General features: G+C 42.4%; 1 protein-coding gene across 1 annotated transcript in view; it reads left to right on the top strand.

The window, feature by feature from the left end:
- BEND2 (BEN domain containing 2) overlaps window positions 1-8923 on the top strand; it is a 67497-nt gene extending 58574 nt beyond the window's left edge. The window contains exon 11 of the mRNA XM_089676560.1: window positions 4830-8923. Within this exon, the coding sequence (XP_089532686.1) occupies window positions 4830-4987 (158 nt within the window). The 3' untranslated portion in view covers window positions 4988-8923. The remainder of the gene's footprint in view (window positions 1-4829) is intronic.
- The last annotated feature ends 14903 nt before the right edge of the window (window positions 8924-23826 follow it).

The raw sequence follows: 23826 nt of genomic DNA, 5'->3' as shown, positions 1-23826 counted from the left end.
ATCACTTCCAGTTTTTGTTTCATTGCCCTTTGATCTATTCTCTGCTCCCAGAGTGTTCACAAAGGTCTTAGAACCTCTGCCTACCCTTCTCAGAACTCAGGGCATCCAAGTAAAATGCTATCTAGACAACCTTCTCCTAAAGGACTCTGTCAGGAATGGACTGGCCAGCAATGGTGGGACTCGCCTGCCTTTTGATCTGCAGTACCAGGGCTGGCCAGCGGATGCTCCCAGCAATCAGAGACTCAACTTTGCAGCCAGCTAACACCTGGAACTGATTATGCTGGGGTATTTAAGGGATGGCCAGACCCACAGACTCTGCCTTGGTGTTGTGTTTGTCCTGGGCCCTGTATCCTGTTTCTGTCCTGCATCCTGTTTCTGAACCGCTGCTGACTTCTCCTGCTCTGATCCCGGCTCGCTCCTGACCATCCCTCTGCCTGACCCTCTGTACCACGCTGCTTGCTACCTGTTCTGATCCCTGGCTTGTGACCCTGACCATCCCTCTGTCTGACCCTCTGTACTACGCTGCTTGCTACCTGCTGAACCTGGCCTGTGACCCCGACCAATCTCCGCTTGCTCCCCCTGTACCTACCTGCCCTATTGATATTGACCCGGCCTGCCTGACGACGCTTGCATTGTATGTACTGTTATCTGTGGGTGGTTGGTTTGGTTTGTTTGCACTGTGTTATGTTTTAGTATTGCACTGCGTTTATGTTTGTATTGTTAGTGTTAATAAATTATATTGTTTATAACATATCTGAGGTCTGCGTTTCCCTGCGGCAGCCACACACCTCTGGTCACACCTGGGAGCCCTGACATTACACCAAGGCCAATCCTGACCAGAAGTGGCTGCACAGGGAAGCCATCTTGGCTTGTTGCTGGGAAGGATGGATCTGGATGAGGTTGTATATTTATATCTGCTAGTGTTTGATGACAGGGAGTATGCTTATCAAACTCTGAAGGAGTATCCCAGGGATCAACTACTAGAATGTATACGGCTCGCTCATGTTCTAGTAGATCAGGGCACAGAGTTCTCTGAGGTGCAGCCTTTGATTGAGGTTTGTGCTGAGTTGGTTTCATCTGGTTCCCCCGAATGCAGGGATGAATTTTTGCCACCATTTAGTGCAGACCAGGTAGAGTCCCTGGTGTGGTTATTAGAGGATGATGTGGGTTACTTTCTGGAGCGTTATTCCACATGTTCACCACAGACACTAAGAGATTGTATAAACGCAGTGCAGTCATTGACCAGACAGGCTTTGTGTAAGCTCAGCTTTGTTCAACCCGTACTGCAGACATGGACAGACTTGTTGCACCCAGCCTCAGTCAGCTTACAAAAACCCAGTCCTGCTTCTAACTCTACTCCTGTATTCCCACCAGCTCCTCCAGTTACAGCCCAGTATACTTGGCTATCTACCGCATGTCAGTACCCTGTTCCCACTCGCTGCACCTATCCTGCCTTTAACCCTGTAAAAAAGCCCTCTGTAGCAACTGCTCCCTCTCCTGTTCCATCCTCCAGTTTTTCTCTGTCTCCAGCTGCTCCATTCGTTTGCAGACCTGCGTTTACTTGCAGTGCTCCAGTAGTTAAAACCAGAAAAAAGCGAAAATTCTTTCCAACCAGTACCATCCTGCCAGTATCCAAACCGTTGAACCTGCCTTCCGTGACTCAGCCTGAAGCCTCTACTCAGCCTGAAGCCTCTACTCAGCCTGAAGCCTCTACTCAGCCTGATGCCTCTACTCAGCCTGATGCCTCTCTTCAGCCGGATGCCTCTCTTCAGCCGGATGCCTCTCTTCAGCCGGATGCCTCTCTTCAGCCGGATGCCTCTCTTCAGCCTGAAGCCTCTACTCAGCCTGAAGCCTCTACTCAGCCTGAAGCCTCTACTCAGCCTGAAGCCTCTACTCAGCCTGATGCCTGCATTCAGCCTGATGCCGCTACTCAGCATGATGAACTGATCCAGCCCGACGATCCTATTAGGCCAGTTGACTCGATGCCCGCTGTTGATCCAGATGATCCGGTACCTGACCCAGTGCCCGCTGTTGTGCCAATTGACTCAGAGCCCGCTGTCATACCTGGTGACCCGGTGCCCACTGCCTTGCCAGATGACGCGGTGCCCGCTGGCAAGCCAAATGACCTGATGCCTGGTGACCCAGTGCCCGCTGTCATACCTGGTGACCCGATGCCCGCTGTCGAGCCAGACAATCCGATACCTGATGACCCGGTGCCCACTGTCGTGCCTGTTGACTCGGAGTCCACTGTCTTGCCAGACGACTCGGTGCCCGCTGTTCCGCCAGTCGACTCGGTGCCCGCAGTCTTGCCAGACGACTCGGTGCCCGCAGTCTTGCCAGACGACTCGGTGCCCGCAGTCTTGCCAGACGACTCGGTGCCCGCAGTCTTGCCAGATGACTCGGTGCCCGCAGTCTTGCCAGACGACTCGGTGCCCGCAGTCCCGCCAGTTGACTCGATGCCCGCTGTTCCACCAGACGACTCGGTGCCCGCAGTCTTGCCAGACGACTCGGTGCCCGCAGTCTTGCCAGACGACTCGGTGCCCGCAGTCTTGCCAGACGACTCGGTGCCCGCAGTCTTGCCAGTTGACTCGATGCCCGCTGTTCCGCCAGTTGACTCGATGTCCGCTGTTCCGCCAGTTGACTCGGTGCCCGCAGTCTTGCCAGACGACTCGGTGCCCGCAGTCTTGCCAGACGACTCGGTGCCCGCAGTCTTGCCAGTTGACTCGATGCCCGCTGTTCCGCCAGTTGACTCGATGCCCGCTGTTCCGCCAGTTGACTCGGTGCCCGCAGTCTTGCCAGACGACTCGGTGCCCGCAGTCTTGCCAGATGACTCGGTGCCCGCAGTCTTGCCAGACGACTCGGTGCCCGCAGTCCCGCCAGTTGACTCGATGCCCGCTGTTCCACCAGACGACTCGGTGCCCGCAGTCTTGCCAGACGACTCGGTGCCCGCAGTCTTGCCAGACGACTCGGTGCCCGCAGTCTTGCCAGACGACTCGGTGCCCGCAGTCTTGCCAGTTGACTCGATGCCCGCTGTTCCGCCAGTTGACTCGATGTCCGCTGTTCCGCCAGTTGACTCGGTGCCCGCAGTCTTGCCAGACGACTCGGTGCCCGCAGTCTTGCCAGACGACTCGGTGCCCGCAGTCTTGCCAGTTGACTCGATGCCCGCTGTTCCGCCAGTTGACTCGATGCCCGCTGTTCCGCCAGTTGACTCGGTGCCCGCAGTCTTGCCAGACGACTCGGTGCCCGCAGTCTTGCCAGACGACTCGGTGCCCGCAGTCTTGCCAGATGACTCGGTGCCCGCAGTCTTGCCAGACGACTCGGTGCCCGCAGTCTTGCCAGACGACTCGGTGCCCGCAGTCTTGCCAGACGACTCGGTGTCCGCAGTCTTGCCAGTTGACTCGATGCCCGCTGTTCCGCCAGTTGACTCGATGCCCGCTGTTCCGCCAGTTGACTCGATGCCCGCTGTTCCGCCAGTTGACTCGGTGCCCGCAGTCTTGCCAGACGACTCGGTGCCCGCAATCTTGCCAGACGACTCGGTGCCCGCAGTCTTGCCAGACGACTCGGTGCCCGCTGTTCCGCCAGTTGACTCGGTGCCCGCAGTCTTGCCAGACGACTCGGTGCCCGCAGTCTTGCCAGACGACTCGGTGCCCGCAGTCTTGCCAGACGACTCGGTGCCCGCAGTCTTGCCAGACGACTCGGTGCCCGCAGTCTTGCCAGACGACTCGGTGCCCGCAGTCTTGCCAGACGACTCGGTGCCCGCAGTCTTGCCAGACGACTCGGTGCCCGCAGTCTTCCCAGACGACTCGGTGCCCACAGTCCCGCCAGACGACTCGGTGCCCGCAGTCCCGCCAGTTGACTCGGTGCCCGCAGTCTTGCTCTTAAGCATCCAAAAGAAAATCTCTCTACACTGTCTCGACATAGTCAGAGCCAACAGAGTATACAAAGAGAAATCTCCCTCTATGCTTTTACATCCATTCAATGAGAGAGGCGGGCGTTTCCTGGACATTTCAGCATCAAGCCTTTGTAGCTAAGTTATGTAAGGCCGCCACCTGTTCATACTTTTTTAAAGTTTTACTAAGTGGATGCCCAATCTTCTGCTGATGCAGCTTTCAGCTGCAAGGTTGTCAAAGCAGCTCTCTGTTGGGTCTTCTGGTCCTTGTTGTTGGGCTTGTTGACAAAGTTCTGTTTGCCTCATTGGTGCCCACCCTTTTTTTTTATTCATTACTTAAGGAAATCCCATGGTGAATAAATACTCTACCTGTGTCCTGTACTCTACAATTATTAAGATAAGAGGAATTAACCTGTAAATTTCATATCTTGGAGTACAGTACAGGACACAGGCCATCGGCCACCCTCCCTTCCATTCCTTGGTTAACTCTGCATTGCTTGCTACAAAACTGAGGACTCAGGGAGTGGGGTAAGGCCATAGGGGAGGTGACGGGGGGGGGGGGCAACTTTGTTAGTGTTCAATCACCTGAAGGAACACGCCTACAACCCATGATGTATGAATACTCAACCTATGTCTTGTACTGTACTCCCAAATATGGAATTTTTATGTAAGCCAAAATTCCTTTTTTTTTTTTTTTTTTTTTTTTTTGGTAACTAACTTTTTTCTTTTGAAAGCTTTAGGTCACTGTAGGCATGCATCATTTTATGCATTTTAGTTTTTAGACATGCTTTATTACTAATAGAAGACCTTCCAATGATACATGACTGGTCTGTCAAAATAATTGTGAGTGTTAACACTTGTCTCTTTCATGTTGTAGTTAATGTCCTCAAACACTGTATAACAAATACCTTTCAAATACTATTTATATGCTTTCTTTCAGATTTCCTGCAGATGAATTACCCATCGTTTGATCTGAAAGACTGTGGCCATGATTGGAAAGCTTGTGTGGCAGCAATTAACAGTACTATTCGCAGCCTACGCCACGATCAGAAAAAAGCAACATTTCATACTCGGAAAATTACCTCCCTTGGCAGCTGAAAACCCTAGGCACAGTTACTGTGAAAGCCATTTTTGCCACCACTTTATCATTTTGTTGACTTTCTATGGAATATTACTTGTCTGTGCCAGGATGTGCCTTTGTCTACTGAAAAAACTTTTCTACTGAAGCAATTTCTTTGACTACTCTGAAGTACAGTCCAGTACAGAACTGCTAAACCATACTTTGACATGTATCATTGTCTCAAAAAGCCTTGCAATGGTTATCATCTCAGCCATTAAATGTATATTCATACCTTGTTTTATTTTGTAATAGTTGCTTGTTGTCATTTGTCATTGCTTCCAGAAGTTGTTCTTATATTTTGCTGTAAGTTCATATTCACATTTGTTTCAGATTTCTAGAGAAAATGTACCTAACGTAACATAGATAACTGTGTGGGAAGGTTTGTTTTTATTTCTGCTATTTTTTTGTTGAAGCCTCTACATCTTGCATAGATGTCCTTTTTTGTTTTTACATTTGCAAACAAGCACAAGCGTATGTATAATTATTTGTATAATACATGAGCACCAATATCATGATTACCTACTGTACCATGTATAGTATTTTGGTGAATAGCAATGTTAAATTTTAGTAAAAGAATGATGTTGTGTGTTACTAGATTTGTAAGTAGTGACACAGTCAATTCACAGGTCAGTAGAGGAATTGTTAGAACTCATGTTACTATTGTAAGGTATGACATGCAGTTGGGAGAAAAATGTGTGACAGCTTAGGAATTTTCTGACTTTTAAACTGTAATATGATCTTCATCAAAGTCATAATCATGGACAAAAGCAGTTTTATATCACAAACACATACAGAACTTCCATGGCCATATTTTTAATAAACAGATGGTTTAATCAGTTAAGGTCATTAAAAAGAAAAAAGAGGAACTTAAATAATAAAGTCTTGAAAATAGAGTAATTAGTCATATGTTTCAGCTAATGAGTCGGGTATCAAAAGTCTAATAGTGTGTTTCATCTGCCTTTCTGTTTGTGGGGGAAAAAAAATAATTTTTTTCTACCTGCTCTTTACAGTAGAATTATGTTGATGTGCATTGTGGCTAGATTAAAAGATATTTAGTTGATCTCAAGAAATGTTAGCAAAGCTCTTAAAAGTGTAATTGTTTACAAAAATATTTCTAATAACTTTATCAACTCAGAACCCAGTCAGGTGTATAGCACTTGGGCCTGTTAGTCCTGAACCAGTGAAATAGCCCTTTCGCTGAGAAAAAGTCTCATACAGTGAGCAGTGTAGGGGTACCCTGTACAATACCTATATAAGTAAGAAAGAACCCTTTGTTGACAACATAAGATTTACAGTCATCTTTTCAATTCAGTGACATCTCTGTTCATAAGCCTGTGATAGGAAAATAGAGCAGCATTACTAGGAATTTACTACACTCAAAAAAAAGAAACACTGACAGTTTTAGGTGCAGTTTAGAGTACCCTGGTGGTCTTCCGACCTACAGGAACAACAGTCTGCAAACATACTACAATCGTTTAAATGAACACCAAAGTCTTTTCCAATTTTGTAGGGAGAAAAATGGTGCTGCTTTCCTGCCTTAGGAGCAGAGAAGCATATGTGGTCATTGAGGAAGTAATCAATTCCAAGCTGCATTGGGAAATGCAGAGCAAGTTGAGTCATGTAATTTGGCAATGATTCAAAACCACAATTCTAAACAGAAGAAATTATGTATTTAGTTTAATTGTGGCTAATGCCAGACATCCCAAAAATTATACAGCTTTGTATATAGAAATGTGCCAAAATATCTAATAGTTGCAAAGGTGTAATAGGCACCTAGAGTAAACATGTTGCTGGGTTAATTTCTGATAAGGATCGGATCCTTTAGTTACTAAATACAAGGATTTACTGTTTCTAATAATGGCCTTGATTTTTGAAACCATTTATAGTAAATTCTGGTCATGTGAAATATTGATTGGTGTTTGTTTAGTAGAAGCTCTGGTCATATTTTAGAAGTCATTCAAACAGAAATACATTCAATTTTTAAGTATTTTGTTTTTCTCACAACTGTAGTTTTTTTTCTAAATAGCTCTGCAACAACTTTTTAATGTTCTTTTTTTTTTTGTAATAGAGGTTTGGCAGTGTTTTAAAGGCTAAGTCTACCTTTTGCAAAAAAAACAAAAATAGCTACACCCAAATTTGAAGCAAAAAAAATGTGCATTTATAATTGTTTGCAAATGAGCCTGCAAAGCATTGCAACCATGATCAAAAGATCAAGGGTGCTGTACACAGGCTCCTTCTCCAGCTCCTTTCAGTTACTAAGTTGAAGGAAGTGTTAATGGACTAGTGAGGTGTGGTGATCACAACACTTGTGTTCCATTAGGAACTACAAGTCTGTCTGCCATGGAGGCAGATCTCTGTGAATGAATGGTGCAGTTGTGTGGGCAGAGCCCAGCATAGACACATAAAATTCAAAGGTCACAGCTGCCCCAGAAGAAGAAAAGCCCCCCTGGGGAGGAGTTGGGATGTAGAGGAGGTCCGCTTGCAAGTATGTTACACACTAAATATGGGTGTAACGTGGTCCAAAGGGAAGAACTAGCCTTCAAAGAAGATAGAGTGCTGCAAAGGGGGAAGCTAATAGAGAAGGGCAAACACCGTGCTTATTCTAATTGATTAATTTTAATGCTAAAGCTTTTGGTGCCAAAAGTGTACTTTGTGAAAGAGGTTACAGGCATTGTTCTGGGAATTCTTGGGAAAGAAGAGGTAGAGATTTTTCACTAAATGTGTCTGACTGCAAAACTTAAAGATTGCTGAATAAATCCAGTTTTCCACTCTTTGTTTGCTAGGGGAAAAAAGGAACAAGTGAAGGAGACGCTGATTTGGTTTGCTGGAAGGGGGTGGGGGCACCCTGTTCCTCATTTATAAGGCCACAAGTTTCTACCCATATAGCCCATACCCGTAGTCTTTCCCTGCATGCAACTTTTCCCTTTCCTTATTGTTTCACCAGTGTATGCCACACCTAGATATCATAACCTAAACTCCTTGAACTTTCACATTTGCAAAAATGGTGTGTAGGACATAATGTAGATAATGTTTTTAGCAGGACAGACAGGGCTTATAGCTTAGTTCAGGTCACAGAAATAGATATGTAGTAAGGATAAACATTGTACCAACAGTCTTCATTTTTATAGCTTTACCTGTTACAACAGTTGTGCAGGGTGTCTGTGTAGTCCAATAGGCAACACAGTTTGACCTATTGTACTCAGTACTCACTGATCAAACTGGACACCCTCACTCCCTCTGCAATACAAGTCTGTTTGAGGATACTAGAGGGGTTATTTCCTAAAATTGCATGGTGCAAAATGTGATGCAGCTCTGCACAAAATCAGCGTCTAGGTTTTATTATCAAGGCTTTATTGAACAAGTGGAAGTCAGAAGCTGATTGGCTGCAATGCACTGCTGCACCAGATTCAGAGTGCACCAGTTTTAGTCAATTTCTCCCTAAGAATGAAGGGTGTTGCTGTTACTCAGCTATGCTAGTTTAGACCACTGATCCCAATTCGATTGGGATTTATTTTCCTGTCATTACTTCTTTCTTTGCAGCATTGTGTTCACTTCAAACTTACATGTCCATTAATATGTTTGGAAACTGAAGTCCACAAGCTCATATGTAATCTACCAGATGTGCAGACAAATAATAGTTAGCGAACACATTATTCAAATGTTAGCTCTCATGGCATTTGAGCTAAAATTTCTTTGGTAATGGGTGAAAATCTGAAAGCTGAAACATAAACATCGATCCGTCTTATTTGTATACAGGTTATTTGAGAAAATGATAGTGCTGTATTTAATAATTCATGAATTCTGCAGGGATTTTTTCATATATTTTTGTTATGACTCTACAATGCACCAATATAAAGATTATATAACAAATGTGAAATTTTGTAATGTATTTTAAAATAAAATGTATGGTGTAACTATTGGATTTATTTTGATAATTGATCATCGTCCCATACATAGGTTTGCAAGACCAGATTTCTACTTTGTCTCCCCACAGGTCAGCTATTTTGCTGTGATCACACATACATATTTGGCTAAACTAATTGTGCGTTATATATGTGACAGATGCTCTGTACAACTATTGTTACTGAGATTGGGTCCTAGAGCTGCCATCTCTGGTTATAGGTAACACTAGTATAACATTAACAGGTCAGAATCATATATACAGAACCAAATCAATACCATTTCAATAGAACCATACTCAGATCACTGTTTACATTTATCATACTGCAGCAACCAGACTCAGAAACATGGTCAAGAGACAGAAATGGAATTTTACACACAATTCTTGTGTTACTGCACAGCATGATACACATGTTGGTGCTATTCATTCTGAATGACACCCCGATGTACCTTCCCGATGGAAGTACATTGCAGTCACAGGCTAATGTATGTTGCAGTAAGCTGCTACAAATACTGTGTTCGTGATTTTTGGTCTGTTGTGCATTGGGCAGCAGTCTAATCAAATAAATGGGCTTGCTTAACGCTTAAGACTCTGCTGCTTTTTATATGTGGACTCCACTGGATGAAACAGTATGCAGGTAAGTATCAGTAAGCCTGCACACCAGCAGATGTGTACATTTAAACTGCCGCCAGAGCTTGAGATGGTTTGGTTACTTGTTATCTAGCGCACTCGGGACACACAGGGGCCCAGGCAGGCCATATGTTGGACAACCAGGGATCTTTGTGTATGAACAGAGAGTTAGTAAACTTTCAAATATATCTAAACCCAACAAAAATGTATTATATCGCAGCATACAAGACCTTAGATATGGTAGTTAGATTAATATGTATGAATTGCATTCATTTTCTTGTAGAACATTTTCAGCAAGTACAAAAATTACTGCTGAACCTGCCAGAAATCAAGTATCTTTGTATTCTGAGCATTGAACTCAAATGATATTCTCAGTCTAACCTGTTCCCTTTTGAGAAATACAGAACACCTCCCCCTTTTGTTTTGTATATGAGGAGAGGTACAGTATAGTCCAAATCAGGAGGGTGATGATGCTGCTACTCCCAAAATGCAATACAGCAATCTAGTGTTGTTACCCTTGGGACAGGAAGTATGTTACTGGCACCAGGTCAAAATGTAGAAAAGTTTGAAAAAAAGAAATAAATGTAACCACTGCGTAAAGGAAATGGTAAATTGAATTTTTTAAAATTTTTAGTCTTGGGTTTAAATATGCCTTTCATTCATGTATAATGTACCACCACTAAAACTAGAAAGGCAATGCAGGCGTGGCATCAATGAAGACATAGACTAAAGGAACTGCTGAGCAGACTACTAAAGCAGGAACCTTTGAACAGCAACAATAATGTGCAACTGGTTGGGTGCTTCCCCTGGAGGAACTGCTTCTCTAGACTACAGCCTGTCCTAGCTCTGCAGAAAGCATCCCTGAATACACTGCAGAATGTTGTTATTGTTGCGTACACATACTGTATTAGCCTTCCATACTTAAAAGAAAACACAGGCTTTGTCAATTTTAATTAAAAAAATGGAATTCCAATTGTATTTTAATTAAAAAAGGAGAATATACATAATTTCAGAGGGAACTTGACTATATACAGTATGTTTCATTTCATGAAATTTCAGAGGGAAATGTCAATTTTTCATGAAATTTTATAATTTTAGAGGGAACTTGTCTATATACTGTAGGTTTCATTTAATAATTTCGCTTTGGGATTAATAAAGTATTCTGAATCTGAATGTAGTACTATATGCCAGCATACTAGGTTGAATATACTGTAGCTGGATGGGCACAATACCTAATTCCTGCAGCTATATGTCCCAGATAAAAATGCAGTGGTGTTATAGTGAGACTAGAGGATTGATCTGTGTGCACCACGAGCAATAGGATTGCTGCACAGATGTCAGAATTGCATTGACTGAATCTTCCCTGGGTCATAAACTCGGTCCAGCAAGTACATTCTGATCCTGATTGATGCCTGAACATAGTTAATGCTGGGTTTTTGGGGAGAAAGCAAACTGAAGGCCAATGCCTTCAGGGAGCAACTGATCTTTGTGAGAGTATGAAATACATACAAGTGTTGTACATTATTCAGCATACATGCCCATAACATGAACTGAGGTTGTTTCAGCTTAAAGCAAAGTTCTGGCCATTTTTTAACCTGTAAGACAATGCCCACCCTGTGAACAGTCCTTTTTGGCAATATTTTTTTTCCCTAAATACCTTTTTTTAGGTCTCCACTTCTGTTCCCGGCCGCCTAGGCGATTACATCATTAGGAATTTCCCTAGGGCTTCTGGGATATCTGCAGCATCTATCCTAGGGTCACCTAATAGTGAAATCTTGCATTATGTGACAGGAAGTGACACAATTGCCTCATTCCGGGTTGCTTCATTGACTGACAGATTGCCAAAACAATGGGGCTGGAACTTCTGCTTGGGAAGATTGGGAGGTGCATGCTGGGTAGCCAGCTGCACCATATCCTGTAAGAAAGTGCCACTAGACTTCAGATGCCCACAGTGAAGATGGATGAATGCATGATCATGAAGGAAGAGTAAATAAATATAAATAAAGAAGCAAAAGAACGGATAACATATGCAGCTTATGCCAATTTGCATGGCATAAGCTGTGACTGTCACAGGGGTGATTAAAAAAAAAGACTGGAGATCCACTTTAAAACACTTTCCTAAAAGCTACCAGTACTATGTGTACATGTGAAAAGCATTAGATAAAACATCTAGGTTTCAGAACACCAGAGGGAACTGATCTGGTATTGGTAAGGGGAAACTATCATCTTTTTGATTTGAGACAACCATATTTGCTCATTATATACTGTATGTAGTCATCATGCTTTGTAGTCCCACAGACTGTTTGTGCTTTTGTCAGGAACCAGCAGCAGGTATGGTCATATCTGTGTAGCTACATTCACAAAACTGGGACCAGAATGTGTGCTTTAAAGTGTCATTAAACCCATATCATAAAAAACTATAAATAAATGCTGTATTGCATGCTACTTATACTCACTCATTCACCATGGGACTCTTTTTCTGTATGCTGAAAAAAAAACCTTTGTTGATCCTGCTGTTCTCTATCTTCCTCTTCTATCCATGTCCCCAATGCAGTCGGGGATTCTGCAGAACAATGTTGGCAGCTACTGCACATGCTCAGTTTTCAGTGAGTTTTTATGCTAAGTATTTCCTCCCTATTACATCTGAGCAGCTCATGTAGAGTCACACATGTGGGCATATACACAGTGGTATCCTCCATGCCCACTAATAGGCACAGACTGGGACAAAAAAGTGAATATCAGGGAGTGAGCAGGGGTTATTCCTCCAGCCAGCTCTTGTTAGGACCAGCGGTCCCAGCCCACTGGGCAAATGCTTGTTGGGAACTATGGCCAGTCCAGGCCTGCCCACTAACTAGCCAAAACAAAATGAGGCTAGGGTATTAAATCTTGATTTATGGAGGCTTCCTCTCCATATTATTCTACGACACAGGCTGAAGGGATGTGACACAGCCTGTGCATGTGAAAAATCTGCTCACACCATGTTATTGCCAAAAAATAAAGATTTGATTTCAAATATTTATTTTTATGATGATTTAAAACAATTTATTAACGTGACCAATAGCAGAGGACTAAAAGCTATGCATGTCACTGTTTCCCTGCAGACTGGGAAAGATGGGTCATGTGACAGCTGTTTATCCATTAGGAAAAAGGTACTTAGATGTTTTTTTCAATTTAAATAATTCCTGTGCCATCATCCACATAGAGAAAGAAAAGGGACAATATAAATTAAACACTGCATTTAGTATCACTTTAAGTGAAATTTATTGACCATGAACAAGATCCATCCAAACACCAGTACACAGCAAACATAAAAATATAAGTGACCCAAAAAACCCATAGCATACCTAGCTAACCAACCTAACAAACAGCCTAACTAACTACTAATTATATACAAAATGGGGAATACAGAAAGGCAGGGAAAACTAGAGGTTCAGGGAGCCAATGGAAAGGGGGAACAAAACTGGGATCAGATATAAGGGGAGCAGGAAAGAAGCGGCAAGGTACAGGATGCAGAGCAGCAGCAAGACACTGGAGCGAGGGGGACTAATACTATCCCAGTACCCAGCATTGGGTGAAAACTGATTACTGGGATTTGATGGCTGCTGGGAGACTCCCGTTAGTGGACACTGGAATTACAACCTTCTGTCCAGGGAATCTCAGTACCACCAGTAATCCAGGTCCTGCCAGCATTATTGTTCCTTTCAGTCCAATCTATGACTTTGATCAGATCAACTAATAATGCATTCCTTCTGAAGGTGTTACATTATCTCGATAAATTGTTAAAGCAAACCTTTCTTAAAAATGTTGTAAACTAGCAACTGTAATCTGAGGGCACTCATGGCTTTTTACATAAATGTTTGATTATCTCCCTGACAGTGCCAATATGAGTGGCACTGCGATTAACAATTTTAATTTGCTGCAGCCTTCTGCAAATCCCTTTTCCTTAAAAGTGTTACTAAACCCAGGACCCTGCATTCACTATTTTTGGTCTCCCACAGTGCACAGAACATGGAAATGCAATTATTTTAGTAAATATAAACTGCTCAATACCTTTTCTCATCCGCAGTTAGAGCAGTCTTGTGACTTCAGCAGTGCACTGGTTAAAGCTTGTAGGGAGCATTTTCTTTCTGCTCTAGGAGGATGCAAAACCCCAGACCCTTTGTCTGGACAGAGTGCTGATTGGCCCTGTGCTGATCCCATGCACTCTCCCAAGAGGAAAAAAAACCTCTCTAGCAATACACACAAAACTGAGCATGTGCATGTGGCTACAGGTTCAGTCTGTTTTATCAAGAGATAAGATGTGGACCTTTGAACAAGAGGAGGGGCAGAGAAAAGAGGATCAAACAGCCTTTTTACACAATGCAGAGGATTTACCCCTTAGATTCCATAGTGAGTATAACAAGCATGCTTTACTGCAAATACAGACTGATTTTACTGCTGTGGGTTTAGTAACACTTTAAATGTGATGGGCAGTCTCAATGTCCAATAGGGAGCGGGCTAGACCTCAGCTTATTGAGACTATTGAGCCAAAACCATCAAATTATGTATTAGAGTGTGTCAGATGTTAGGAACTTTGGGGCTTTTTTTGAAGGTATTGAAACCTTCACTTCATTCTGGTTACTGTAGAGTTTATTGAAAGTAAAAGTTTACTAGAAGTGGTGATATATATGTGTACATCTAGGACCAATTATAAAATCTGTACACTTAATACCATAACAAAAAAATTCCATGGAAATCATAAATATATTCATAAAACAAAAATATCAGGCATTACAACAACAACTCAGAATACAGTATGTGCTCATAAAAATACACAAGAATCAGAGAGCATTACATTTCTTGGGCCAGCAGGGGTCGCTGAAGACAAGTGCTTTTTTTGTGATCTTTATTTGTGCTTGACCCTGAATTACATCTCTATAATGACGACTTTGAATGTCAGAGAAAGAGCACTGTGATAAAAAGCATGCCATGTTACAATAACAAGCCATTATTCTTGTTTTGTTCTCATTTGTAGGTGTCAAATAATTAAACTATACTTAGAATGTCCTTGGCAAAACCTTGCAATATTGATATATACGTGCAGTATTTAATGTAAATTTTCAGTTGAGTACATTGTAATTCTAAACATAGATCATTAAAGAGTTGGGCCACCAAAAACTTACAATTTTGCTTATGAGTCTTTACTGGTGCTCTTAAACACACTGGGTTCTTAGACCTGTCTGGGGATCTTAGCTATGAGTAGTAACCTTGGTGGGCTGACCTTTTAAAAGAATCAAGAAAGACACTCTTCTGGTATGGTTACTTTATACAGAAAGTATACATTCTGTAGATGAAAAGTTGTAGGCCTGTATCGGATTGCCCATTTACTCATAATGCTCAGATGCAGGTCCCTTTAACTACCCACAACTCATTATAAATCCCACAACGCACTGGGTTCCTGAATAAGTCCAGGAAAGAAAACTGTATTTGCTTCTCTACTTCAGTAGCTCAGAAAGGCAACACATGATGAGGCAAAGATATCTGGACAAGTGGTCTGCAGCCAGATGAGAAGCCCTCCATTGTCAGAACTGTCATGCTGGCAGCCTGACAGGAACCTAATAGCACGCAGCTTCTCTGGAAAACCCAGCTACCATGATGAGCCCCTCCTCAATAGTTACAAAAGTACTCCTGTTCCAGTGGATTGGCCCTTTTTCTGTGGGCCTTGGATCCCCACAGAAGTTTGCCTGTGTTACCTGAGCTACCCTGGACTTCACAGTGAGGGGCACTGTTTATGAGCATAATCACAAGTAACTGTGTTCTGGACTGTTTCACTGAAGTAATGATTCTCAGCTTGATTGTCTCGTTATAGAGTCTTAAAAAAGACTGTGCTATCCAGCCACATGCTATCCTGAGTCACAGAGTGAATTTGGGGTTGCTGTGCTGTTTCAGGCACTGGATGTCTTGACCGTGTGCATGGCATTATAAAATCTGAAGACTACCAAAGAATTCTGGGGTGCAATGTAGGGCCCAGTGTCAGAAAGTTGGGTCTCTGTCAGAGGTCATGGGTCTTACAGCAGGACAATGGCCCAAAGCACACATCAAAAAGCACCCAGAAATGGTCTCAGACAAAGCACTGGAGAGTATTGAACTGGCCAGCAATGAGTCCAGATCTCAATGCCATAGAGCACCTGTGGAGAGATCTCAAAACAGCAGTTGGGAAAAGGAACCCTTCCAATCTGAAAGACCTGGAACACTTGGCAAAAGAAGAGTGGTCCAAAATTCCAGTAGAGAGGTGTAAGAAACTCATTGATGGTTACAGGAAGCAATTGATTTCAGTTATTTTTTCCAAGGGGTGTGCTACCAAATATTAAATTGAGGGTGCCAATAATTTTGTCCAGTTCCTTTTTGGAGTTTTAGGTGGAATGTGTCAGATTTGGCTTTTTGGTTCTCCACTTTTTTGTGTCATACCAATACGAACAAAAGAACATTTGTAATTGCAACAATATTCTGGGCGAAGTGGTGCTTTATCTGACAGAAATTCAAGGGTGCCAATATTTTTGGTCATGACTGTGTGTGTGTATATATATATATATATATATATATACACAGAACAGGCTAACACAACAGAAATTTTCATTGTATATTGGTAAATTAAGAGTATGTTAACTGTATTAAGCCCGATTCACACTAGTGTGTTCATTTGAATGTGCCTTTTTCACCATGCCATTTCTATTTGGTTCCCGAACCCGCAATCGAGCTGCAGGATGAGATAAATATAAATCCCCCCAACGTCCCCACGCATTTCGCAAGAGAAGCGCAATGCGACTGCGGGTGCTTGCAGGAGCGGGAACAGATGCGATTTCTGCACCTGCAACCAGCCCACAGCCATGGGGCTAATATGAACCAGGGGTAACAGACGATTCTTGGTCCTATCTATGTCTTCAGAAGACACAAACAACCAGAAAGATTCTCCCTAACGTACCCACTTCCCGCTCACAATGTATTGTGGAGGGGCAGGTGTTGTAGGCAAAGCAACATACTCGGAAGTTGCTGCATACCTCCGGGTTTCTGGCGCATCCATGGGCCCCCCTGACCAGCACCCGCTGTGATTGTACACAGAGGGAGCCTGTCAGCAAATTCTAACCTGCTGATTGGCTGTTGACACTCAACACTGAGCTCTGTACAGAGAGAACGATCTCTGTTTCTCATCGCTGCAGAGATGAGATCTATTAGTAAAAGCAGCACGATTTACACACATTACACATAGTTAGGCACACATTTAACCCTTGATCATCCTAGATGTTAACCCCTTCTCAGCCAGTATCATTAGTATTGTGATAGTGTATAATATCACTGATCACTGTATTAATGTCACTGGTGATGTCAGTGGCAGTTAGTCAGTTTTCCCCAGTGTCATTGGGGCCCTGATTTACTAAGAATAGTGTCCAACAGCAGATGCTAAACATTCAGCCAGACCCAAACTAATCAATTAAGACCTTTCAGTGGTCAAAAAAACGGTCATCCAGGGACATCACCCAAGTGACTCTGCCCCATGTGTCAAGCCAGCGGAGAGGCAGAGGGCTGGGAGCCAGCGTCGGGAGCGGAGCCCTTTTTTAAAATTCTTTTATTGGGGTGGTGGCAGACATCATGATTGACGTTGGATCTACTGCGAGGGACTTTTAGTTTTTTCTTTTAATAAAGGACTTGTTAAAGACCGTGTCCTGTCTTTTTTTCACATTACACTTTTTGGGGGTTTTTTTATGAGTAGCGGTACCATGTATCCCATACTCATTCACATGGGGGGGGCGGGATCTTGCTAAAGGGGGCTTCTAGATTCCAATAAGCCCCCCGCCCGCAGACCCCCACAACCACAGCCCAGGGTTGTGGGCAAGAGGCCCTTGTTCCCATCAACATGGGGACAAGGTGCTTTGGGGTGCGGAGCCACCCTGCCCCAAAGCACCCCCCCATGTTGAGGGCATATGGCCTGGTATGGGTCAGGAGGGGGGGTGGCGCTCGCTCGTCCATCCCTTTCCTGACCTACCGGGCTGCATTCTCGGATAAGGGTCTGGTATGGATTTTGGGGGGGACCCTCACGCCATTTTATTAGTTTTGGCGTGGGGCTTCCCCTCAAAATCCGAACTGGGGCTTGGTATGGATGGGAGGAGGAACCCTACAGGTTCAGCTGTCAATAATATATGTGATCTAGATCTTCAAAATATAATATATCAAATTCACAACATTTCAAGCAAAATATACAGAAATATGAATAAATGTCATGTAAAACCATTACAGAAAATCATTATAAAGGATAAGAAACAAAAATAGAATCAATAGAACTAAGGAAAACAAATTAGAATACATAAAGATATGTCTAGCTAAAAATAGTGTTGTTTCTGAAACTCAGTTGATGGTCGCGATTGCCGTCTTCCAGAGGACTCCACACAGAGATTTACTATAAGACATAGTCTAAAAGAAAGGTTAGAAGGTTGCATTTTGCTCTGCACATGCGCATTTTTATCAGTGCATAGACGTTGGAAAGGCGTCTATTTCTTGACAATCATGAATTCCCTAAGAAATCTATTTTTTATCCACTGAAAAAAATGTTTTAAAAGGAATATATTTTTTAAAGTTAAGTCCAGATATTTGGGAAAACAAATTTCAATGTGAACATGTTTCTACGGTGAATTTTTATTCCTTTAGACATGCTTCTAGGATATCTGCTTTTTTAAAGGCAAATTTGGCTTTATTATTTTGCATAAATTTAACAGACATAGCATGAGAAGTGCATGTCCGACAATCAGCGGCGGTCTTGGATTGTATTTGTGCTACCACTATCCGCACACCTAATATGTGAGTGCCATATTTTGAGCAAATAAAAGTCACACTTATATAAAAGATAAAGCACCATGTCGAGATCTTTTTTGTATGTGGTGAATCGTATGGAGATGAAAAAATAGACGAATTGCACCCGCTGGAGAGGAGATTCATCCTATAGCATATGTTGCACACCATGGATATCCTAAAGCAGGAGTTCTAAACAAGCAGGTTCCAAAGGAGGTGAACCACAAGTTTATATAGCCTAATTGCAGGCTTCTTATGAGGTGAGCGCACATCTTCACTTGAGGGAGGATTCACAAGCAGTCACCAATCATTGTAAACTGAAGATTTTCCAGCAAAAAGTCACTTTTTTGGGACATTATTTTTATTTTTATTTTTATTTTTTATTATTTTTATATTTTATTTTTTGTTATTTATTTGCAGTTTATTTTTTCATGCACATTAATTATTTGTATTAATTCAAAGTATAAGAATATTAGTATATAAGTTTATTCGTACACATCATTCTTAATTACTGAAATCTTTAAAATAGAGATCAAATTCAAATAATAATATATTGATTTGAGGTTTGGGAGCGCAACACTATATATTTTATTTTTGCGGTCTATCACATTGGTAGTTATGTGCTATAGGTTTGCGATCCATTAATAGAGTGTATTTATAAGGAGTTTTTGTCTACTTTCTGGCTCGCAAGACATTTCCATTATAGCATGAGAAGTATAAAGAACATGTACAAGTAGATAAACAAAAAAACATCACAGATGTGGTTATGATCCATGTGGATGTATGAAAATGATGCAGTAAAACTGGAAGAGGGAAGGATCAATAACTTATAATACGGAGGTATAACATAATAAAGTATCAGGGGGGTATGCCCAGGCGAGATGTCTGAAACAATATGAGAGAACTCCATACAACCAAAAATGTAAACTTAAGAAAGAGAAAAAAAAAAGAAAAAAAAAAGGGAAAGAAAAAAAGCCAGCGAAAAGGAAAGCAAAAGAGGAGAAGAGAGAGAAGAGAGGGGATTGGGAGACGGGGATAGTAGAAAGCAACAGTAGGGTGGCTCCTCAACTGAATCTCACCTAAGTGACCCCACCGCCACACCTGCTTTTTTATATGGATTCCTTTATTGTGGCCATTAATAAATTCGCTTTTGCGTCTATTTGTTAGACTCTTTCTTTAGTAAATGTCTGTCATCTAAAAGTAGACGGATTCCAATGAAAAGTAGCCTACGGAAGTGCGTCTAGACACCATTTATGCACTTTAGTAAATCAGGGCCTTAGTGTCAGATTGCCCGCTGCACTATCATAGTCCTTTTATAGGTCGCTGATCACTGCCATTAGTAGTAGAAAAAAAAAAATTCCAGTATACGTATATACCATATTTTGCAGGCACTATAACTTTCATGCAAACCAATTAAAATACACTTACTGGGATTTTTTTTTAAAGACGTAGCAGAATACATTTTGGCCAAAATTTATGAATTAGTTTGATTTTTTAAAATTTTTATATTGGATAGGTTTTATAGCAGAAAGTAAAAAATTGTTATAACAGAAAGTAAAAAAAACCCAGTGGTGATCAAATACTACCAAAAGAAAGCTGAATTTGTGTAAAAAATTATATAAATTTTGTTTGGGTACATAGTTGCATGACTACACAATTACCAGTTAAAGTAGCACAGTGCTAAATATAAAAAAATGGCCTGGTCATGAAGGGGTCAAATCTTCCGGAGCACAAGTGGATACCAGGTAGTGTTTTGAAAGTATACATTATATTATGTATTTCTTCCTTTGTAAATGAAAACACAAGTATTTCCAACATTTGAAAAATGTAGTTGTTTTTTTCTATTTGTTGAATTCTGCTACTAGTTTTTCTAGGTTTAGCAATTTTTAGTTCCCAGAGGATTATAGACACTTTGATTGACATTTGTGAAAAACAGTTTTTCATGATACATCTCCTAGCTGTTAATTGGCAAATGTAAATCCAGTGTGCAATGTGATTAAGCAGTTGACAACACTAGTTAAGTCATAAAAAAACAAATAGTAGCACCAAAGGCTCAAAGGATATGGAGACGTGTTGTTATGTACAACATGTATAGGCAATCATATCCTTCCAGAAGGTGTAAAGAAACAAGCAGATCCAGAGGCAGTGAGCCATAGTTACCTGTGGATCCTTACATTTAACCTATCACTGTCAGGTCCATACGACATACGGACCTACAGCACTGCTTCCAGCTGGACAGGTCCTTATGCCATATGGACCTGCATTCCTCCTCTGCTTTAAGTTCATGGTCACTTCAATGACCATGACTTTATAGCAGAATTTTTCCACAGACGCTGCTGAGCAAACTGATGACTCTGATCAGAGTTATTTACCTAAAATGTGATCCCCCTGCTCCTGCTGCCGCTTCTCTGCCACTATGTGTCCTGCCCCTCTACCCACCTGTGCTAGTCATCTAAAATGCCCCCCACCACCATTCTAACGCTCCCTTTCTCTGCAGCTTCACCCCCGCTACTCTGATCCCTCCACGGAAACCCCAATCATCTTGTCGGCTTCCCTCCTCTGCCCTCATTCCGACTTTGAGTGCTGCAGGGCTCGACAGGGATCAACTGGTCAAGATAGATCCCCCCCACATTGCTCTCACCCCCATTCAGTGCCCCTCACCTTCCTGATGGCAGGGTGCCCCCTCCCTAGAGCTGCTAGCCCACCCTCCCTCCGCTGACTGCAGCCGTTGACAGATCGCTGCGAGCATAGAGAGTAGGGGGGCTGGTAAACGTGTCTACCAGCCCCCTTCCTATCTTGAAGGAATACAAAAAGTATAGATCCAGACTCCTACAGACTATATAGACTCCTATTTCATTCATATACAATTCAGCTCAGGCTGAAGAGAAAGGGACCGCCTTCAATCCCTTTCTCTGTTTCAAAAAAGAGACAATAGAGGTCTGTTTAGACCCCTAAAGTGTCTCTCCAACCACATCCCCAAAAAATGTAAAAAATATTTAAAAATAAAAATGTACCTGTACAAAAAACTTTTTAATACGTTAAAGCAAAATAAACATAAAAAACACAGTAATGGTAGATTTAGACATGTGTCTAAAACTCCCTTGCCTCTGAAGCCCAATCCACATTCAGATCTCTCTCCAGTTGCTATTGACAGGCAGTGAGGAAGCAATGTGATGCCTCTTCATTGGTTGTTTTAACCCCATTTTGCCAACAATTGTGCCGCAACTGCATGCATTGCATGAGGTTGCGGGGTACTTGTGGGGGCCTCCCCGTTGATGTAACTGTGTAGTGTTTTGCAGAGGGTATCACTACAAGTTGGGTCAACTTTGCTGTGGGTGTGAAGCATAACGGCATCAGCACCCTGTCCACTGTCTACTGCAGCTTAAGGGGGGGAGGGCGTTTGGCAGGTGGCAAACATGCAGCTCGATTTCACATTTTTGCTGCCCCCAACCGCAAGTCTAAGCAAAACCTAAGACCTCGTTCATGCAGGGCATACTACAGCAAGGCCATGTTTAGCTGCAGAGGGATGCACAGGTGTTCTTGCATTCCATGCAGGCAGTCCCATTGATGTCAACTGGGACACAGCAGGTGCACAGGTGTTCCATGCATTCCTGTGCAGGCAGTCCCATACATGGACACAGCCAGTGCTCCCAACTTGACATCCATGTGGCCGCATGTCCCTGAACACACTGTTGTTGTGCTAATCTGCAGGCCACAAGTTTGGAGGTCTTTAGCTATTGACTCTGCAGACAGTTGATGACTTCTGTGCACTGTGAGCTTCAGCATGCATTGACCCCGCTCTAACATTTTTTGTGGCCTACCACTTGGTGGCTGAGTTGCTGTTGTTCCCAGTTGCTTCTCTTTATTATAATACCACTAACAGTTGACCGTGGAACATTTAGTAGCAAGGAAATTTCACGGATGGACTTATTGCACAGGTGGCGCCCTATCAAGTTACCGCGCTTCAACTCACTGAGCTCCTGAGAGTGACCCATTCTTTCACAAATGTTTGCAGATGCATTCTTCATGCCTAGGTGCTTGATTTTATACACCTGTGTCCATGGAGGCATTGGAACACCTGAATCCAATGAGTTGGAGGGGCGCCCCAATACTTTTGGCAATATAGTGTATTTCATCTGTTCCTTATCACCTGCGCCAGTAATATTTGTTCATCGAAACATTTGAGTTTCTAAGAAGTATAAAAATAGTAATAGGATGCCTTTATTTTTAAATTACAGTTATGTGTCATACTAGATACTGGATGGCTGTCAAGTCTGCAGATGGATGGTAAAATCCAATAATGCATGCACTTTTCTGTGTGCCAAAATCTTATTTACAGCTGTAAATACACAATAACATTAAATGGTGTAATTAAATATCGCTATGGCAACACAGAAGAAGTACCAATTGCAAAAACGCAGCACTATTTCATACAGAGCTTTTTTGTCTTTGTTGCCAAGCATTGTTATATGATTAGCTTTGTAAACTGCTCTGGCATTGTGCACTTCCTTAGGATGTGAGATTTTAGACTCATGAAGTCTTGATCAGCATGATAACATCCATCTGGTGCTGGCTCATGCTGATAAAAATTGGCAGAATGCACCATAATATTGTAATGCATATTTGGTTACGGCATCATCTTATAGATCACATTTAGAACCCAATGTGATGTTCCTGTTTCCATTTTGCCATTCTATTTACTAACACACTTGTTGGAGGGGGGAATAAACTATACAGCAATCAATAAAACCATTTGTAAAAAGTAAAATCAATTATTTTGTTGATTGCACACACTGTTTTTTCTGAAGTCTCTAAATGACATACAATTACACATTTAAAGAGTCCTTGCCACCAACTTTAATAATTGCAGGTAAAACCACAGACACATCACTTGCAATTGCTTTCAGTATTTTTCTTTTCATTAGTAATCTTTTGTTTACTTGGAATTTGCTTTTCAATGTGCACCCACCTCCTTCCTTGTGCACGATAGCCCTCTCTTCTTCTGGGAGTGTCTAATTACATTCTATGCTGACCCAGCTCCTCCACCCGTTCCTGCGCCTCCCTACATAGCCATTTATGTAGTGGAAAACTATACTGTGTTGCAGTCTGTTGGGGCTGCTGACATCACATCAGAGGTGGCAGCATCCAGCAGCAGTCTCATGGCTTTTGGATGTCTACACAAAGAAAAGCTTTTACAGGTAAAACAATGGATAAAGTATGTCAAATGTACATATATTCTTCAGGGAAGATTTTTTTAATTGAAATTAAAGTATCAATAAATGCACATCATTACCAAAACTGTCAGTACATGCTGTAATACAGGATGTTCATAATCACTCAGTCACTATGGGATTCTTTTTCTGTATTATGCAAAAGTCTGTTGATCCTGCTGCTCTCTATCTCCCTCCTATCCGTGTCCCCACTGCAGCTGGGGATGTTGCAGAGCAGTGTTGGCAGCTAGTGCAT

Source organism: Staurois parvus, unplaced genomic scaffold (genome assembly GCF_062004578.1).
Source record: "Staurois parvus isolate SC_StPar_1 unplaced genomic scaffold, SC_StPar_1.0 ptg000172l, whole genome shotgun sequence".
In the NCBI taxonomy this organism is placed as follows: domain Eukaryota; kingdom Metazoa; phylum Chordata; class Amphibia; order Anura; family Ranidae; genus Staurois; species Staurois parvus.
This window is presented reverse-complemented; position numbering and strand designations above follow the sequence as displayed.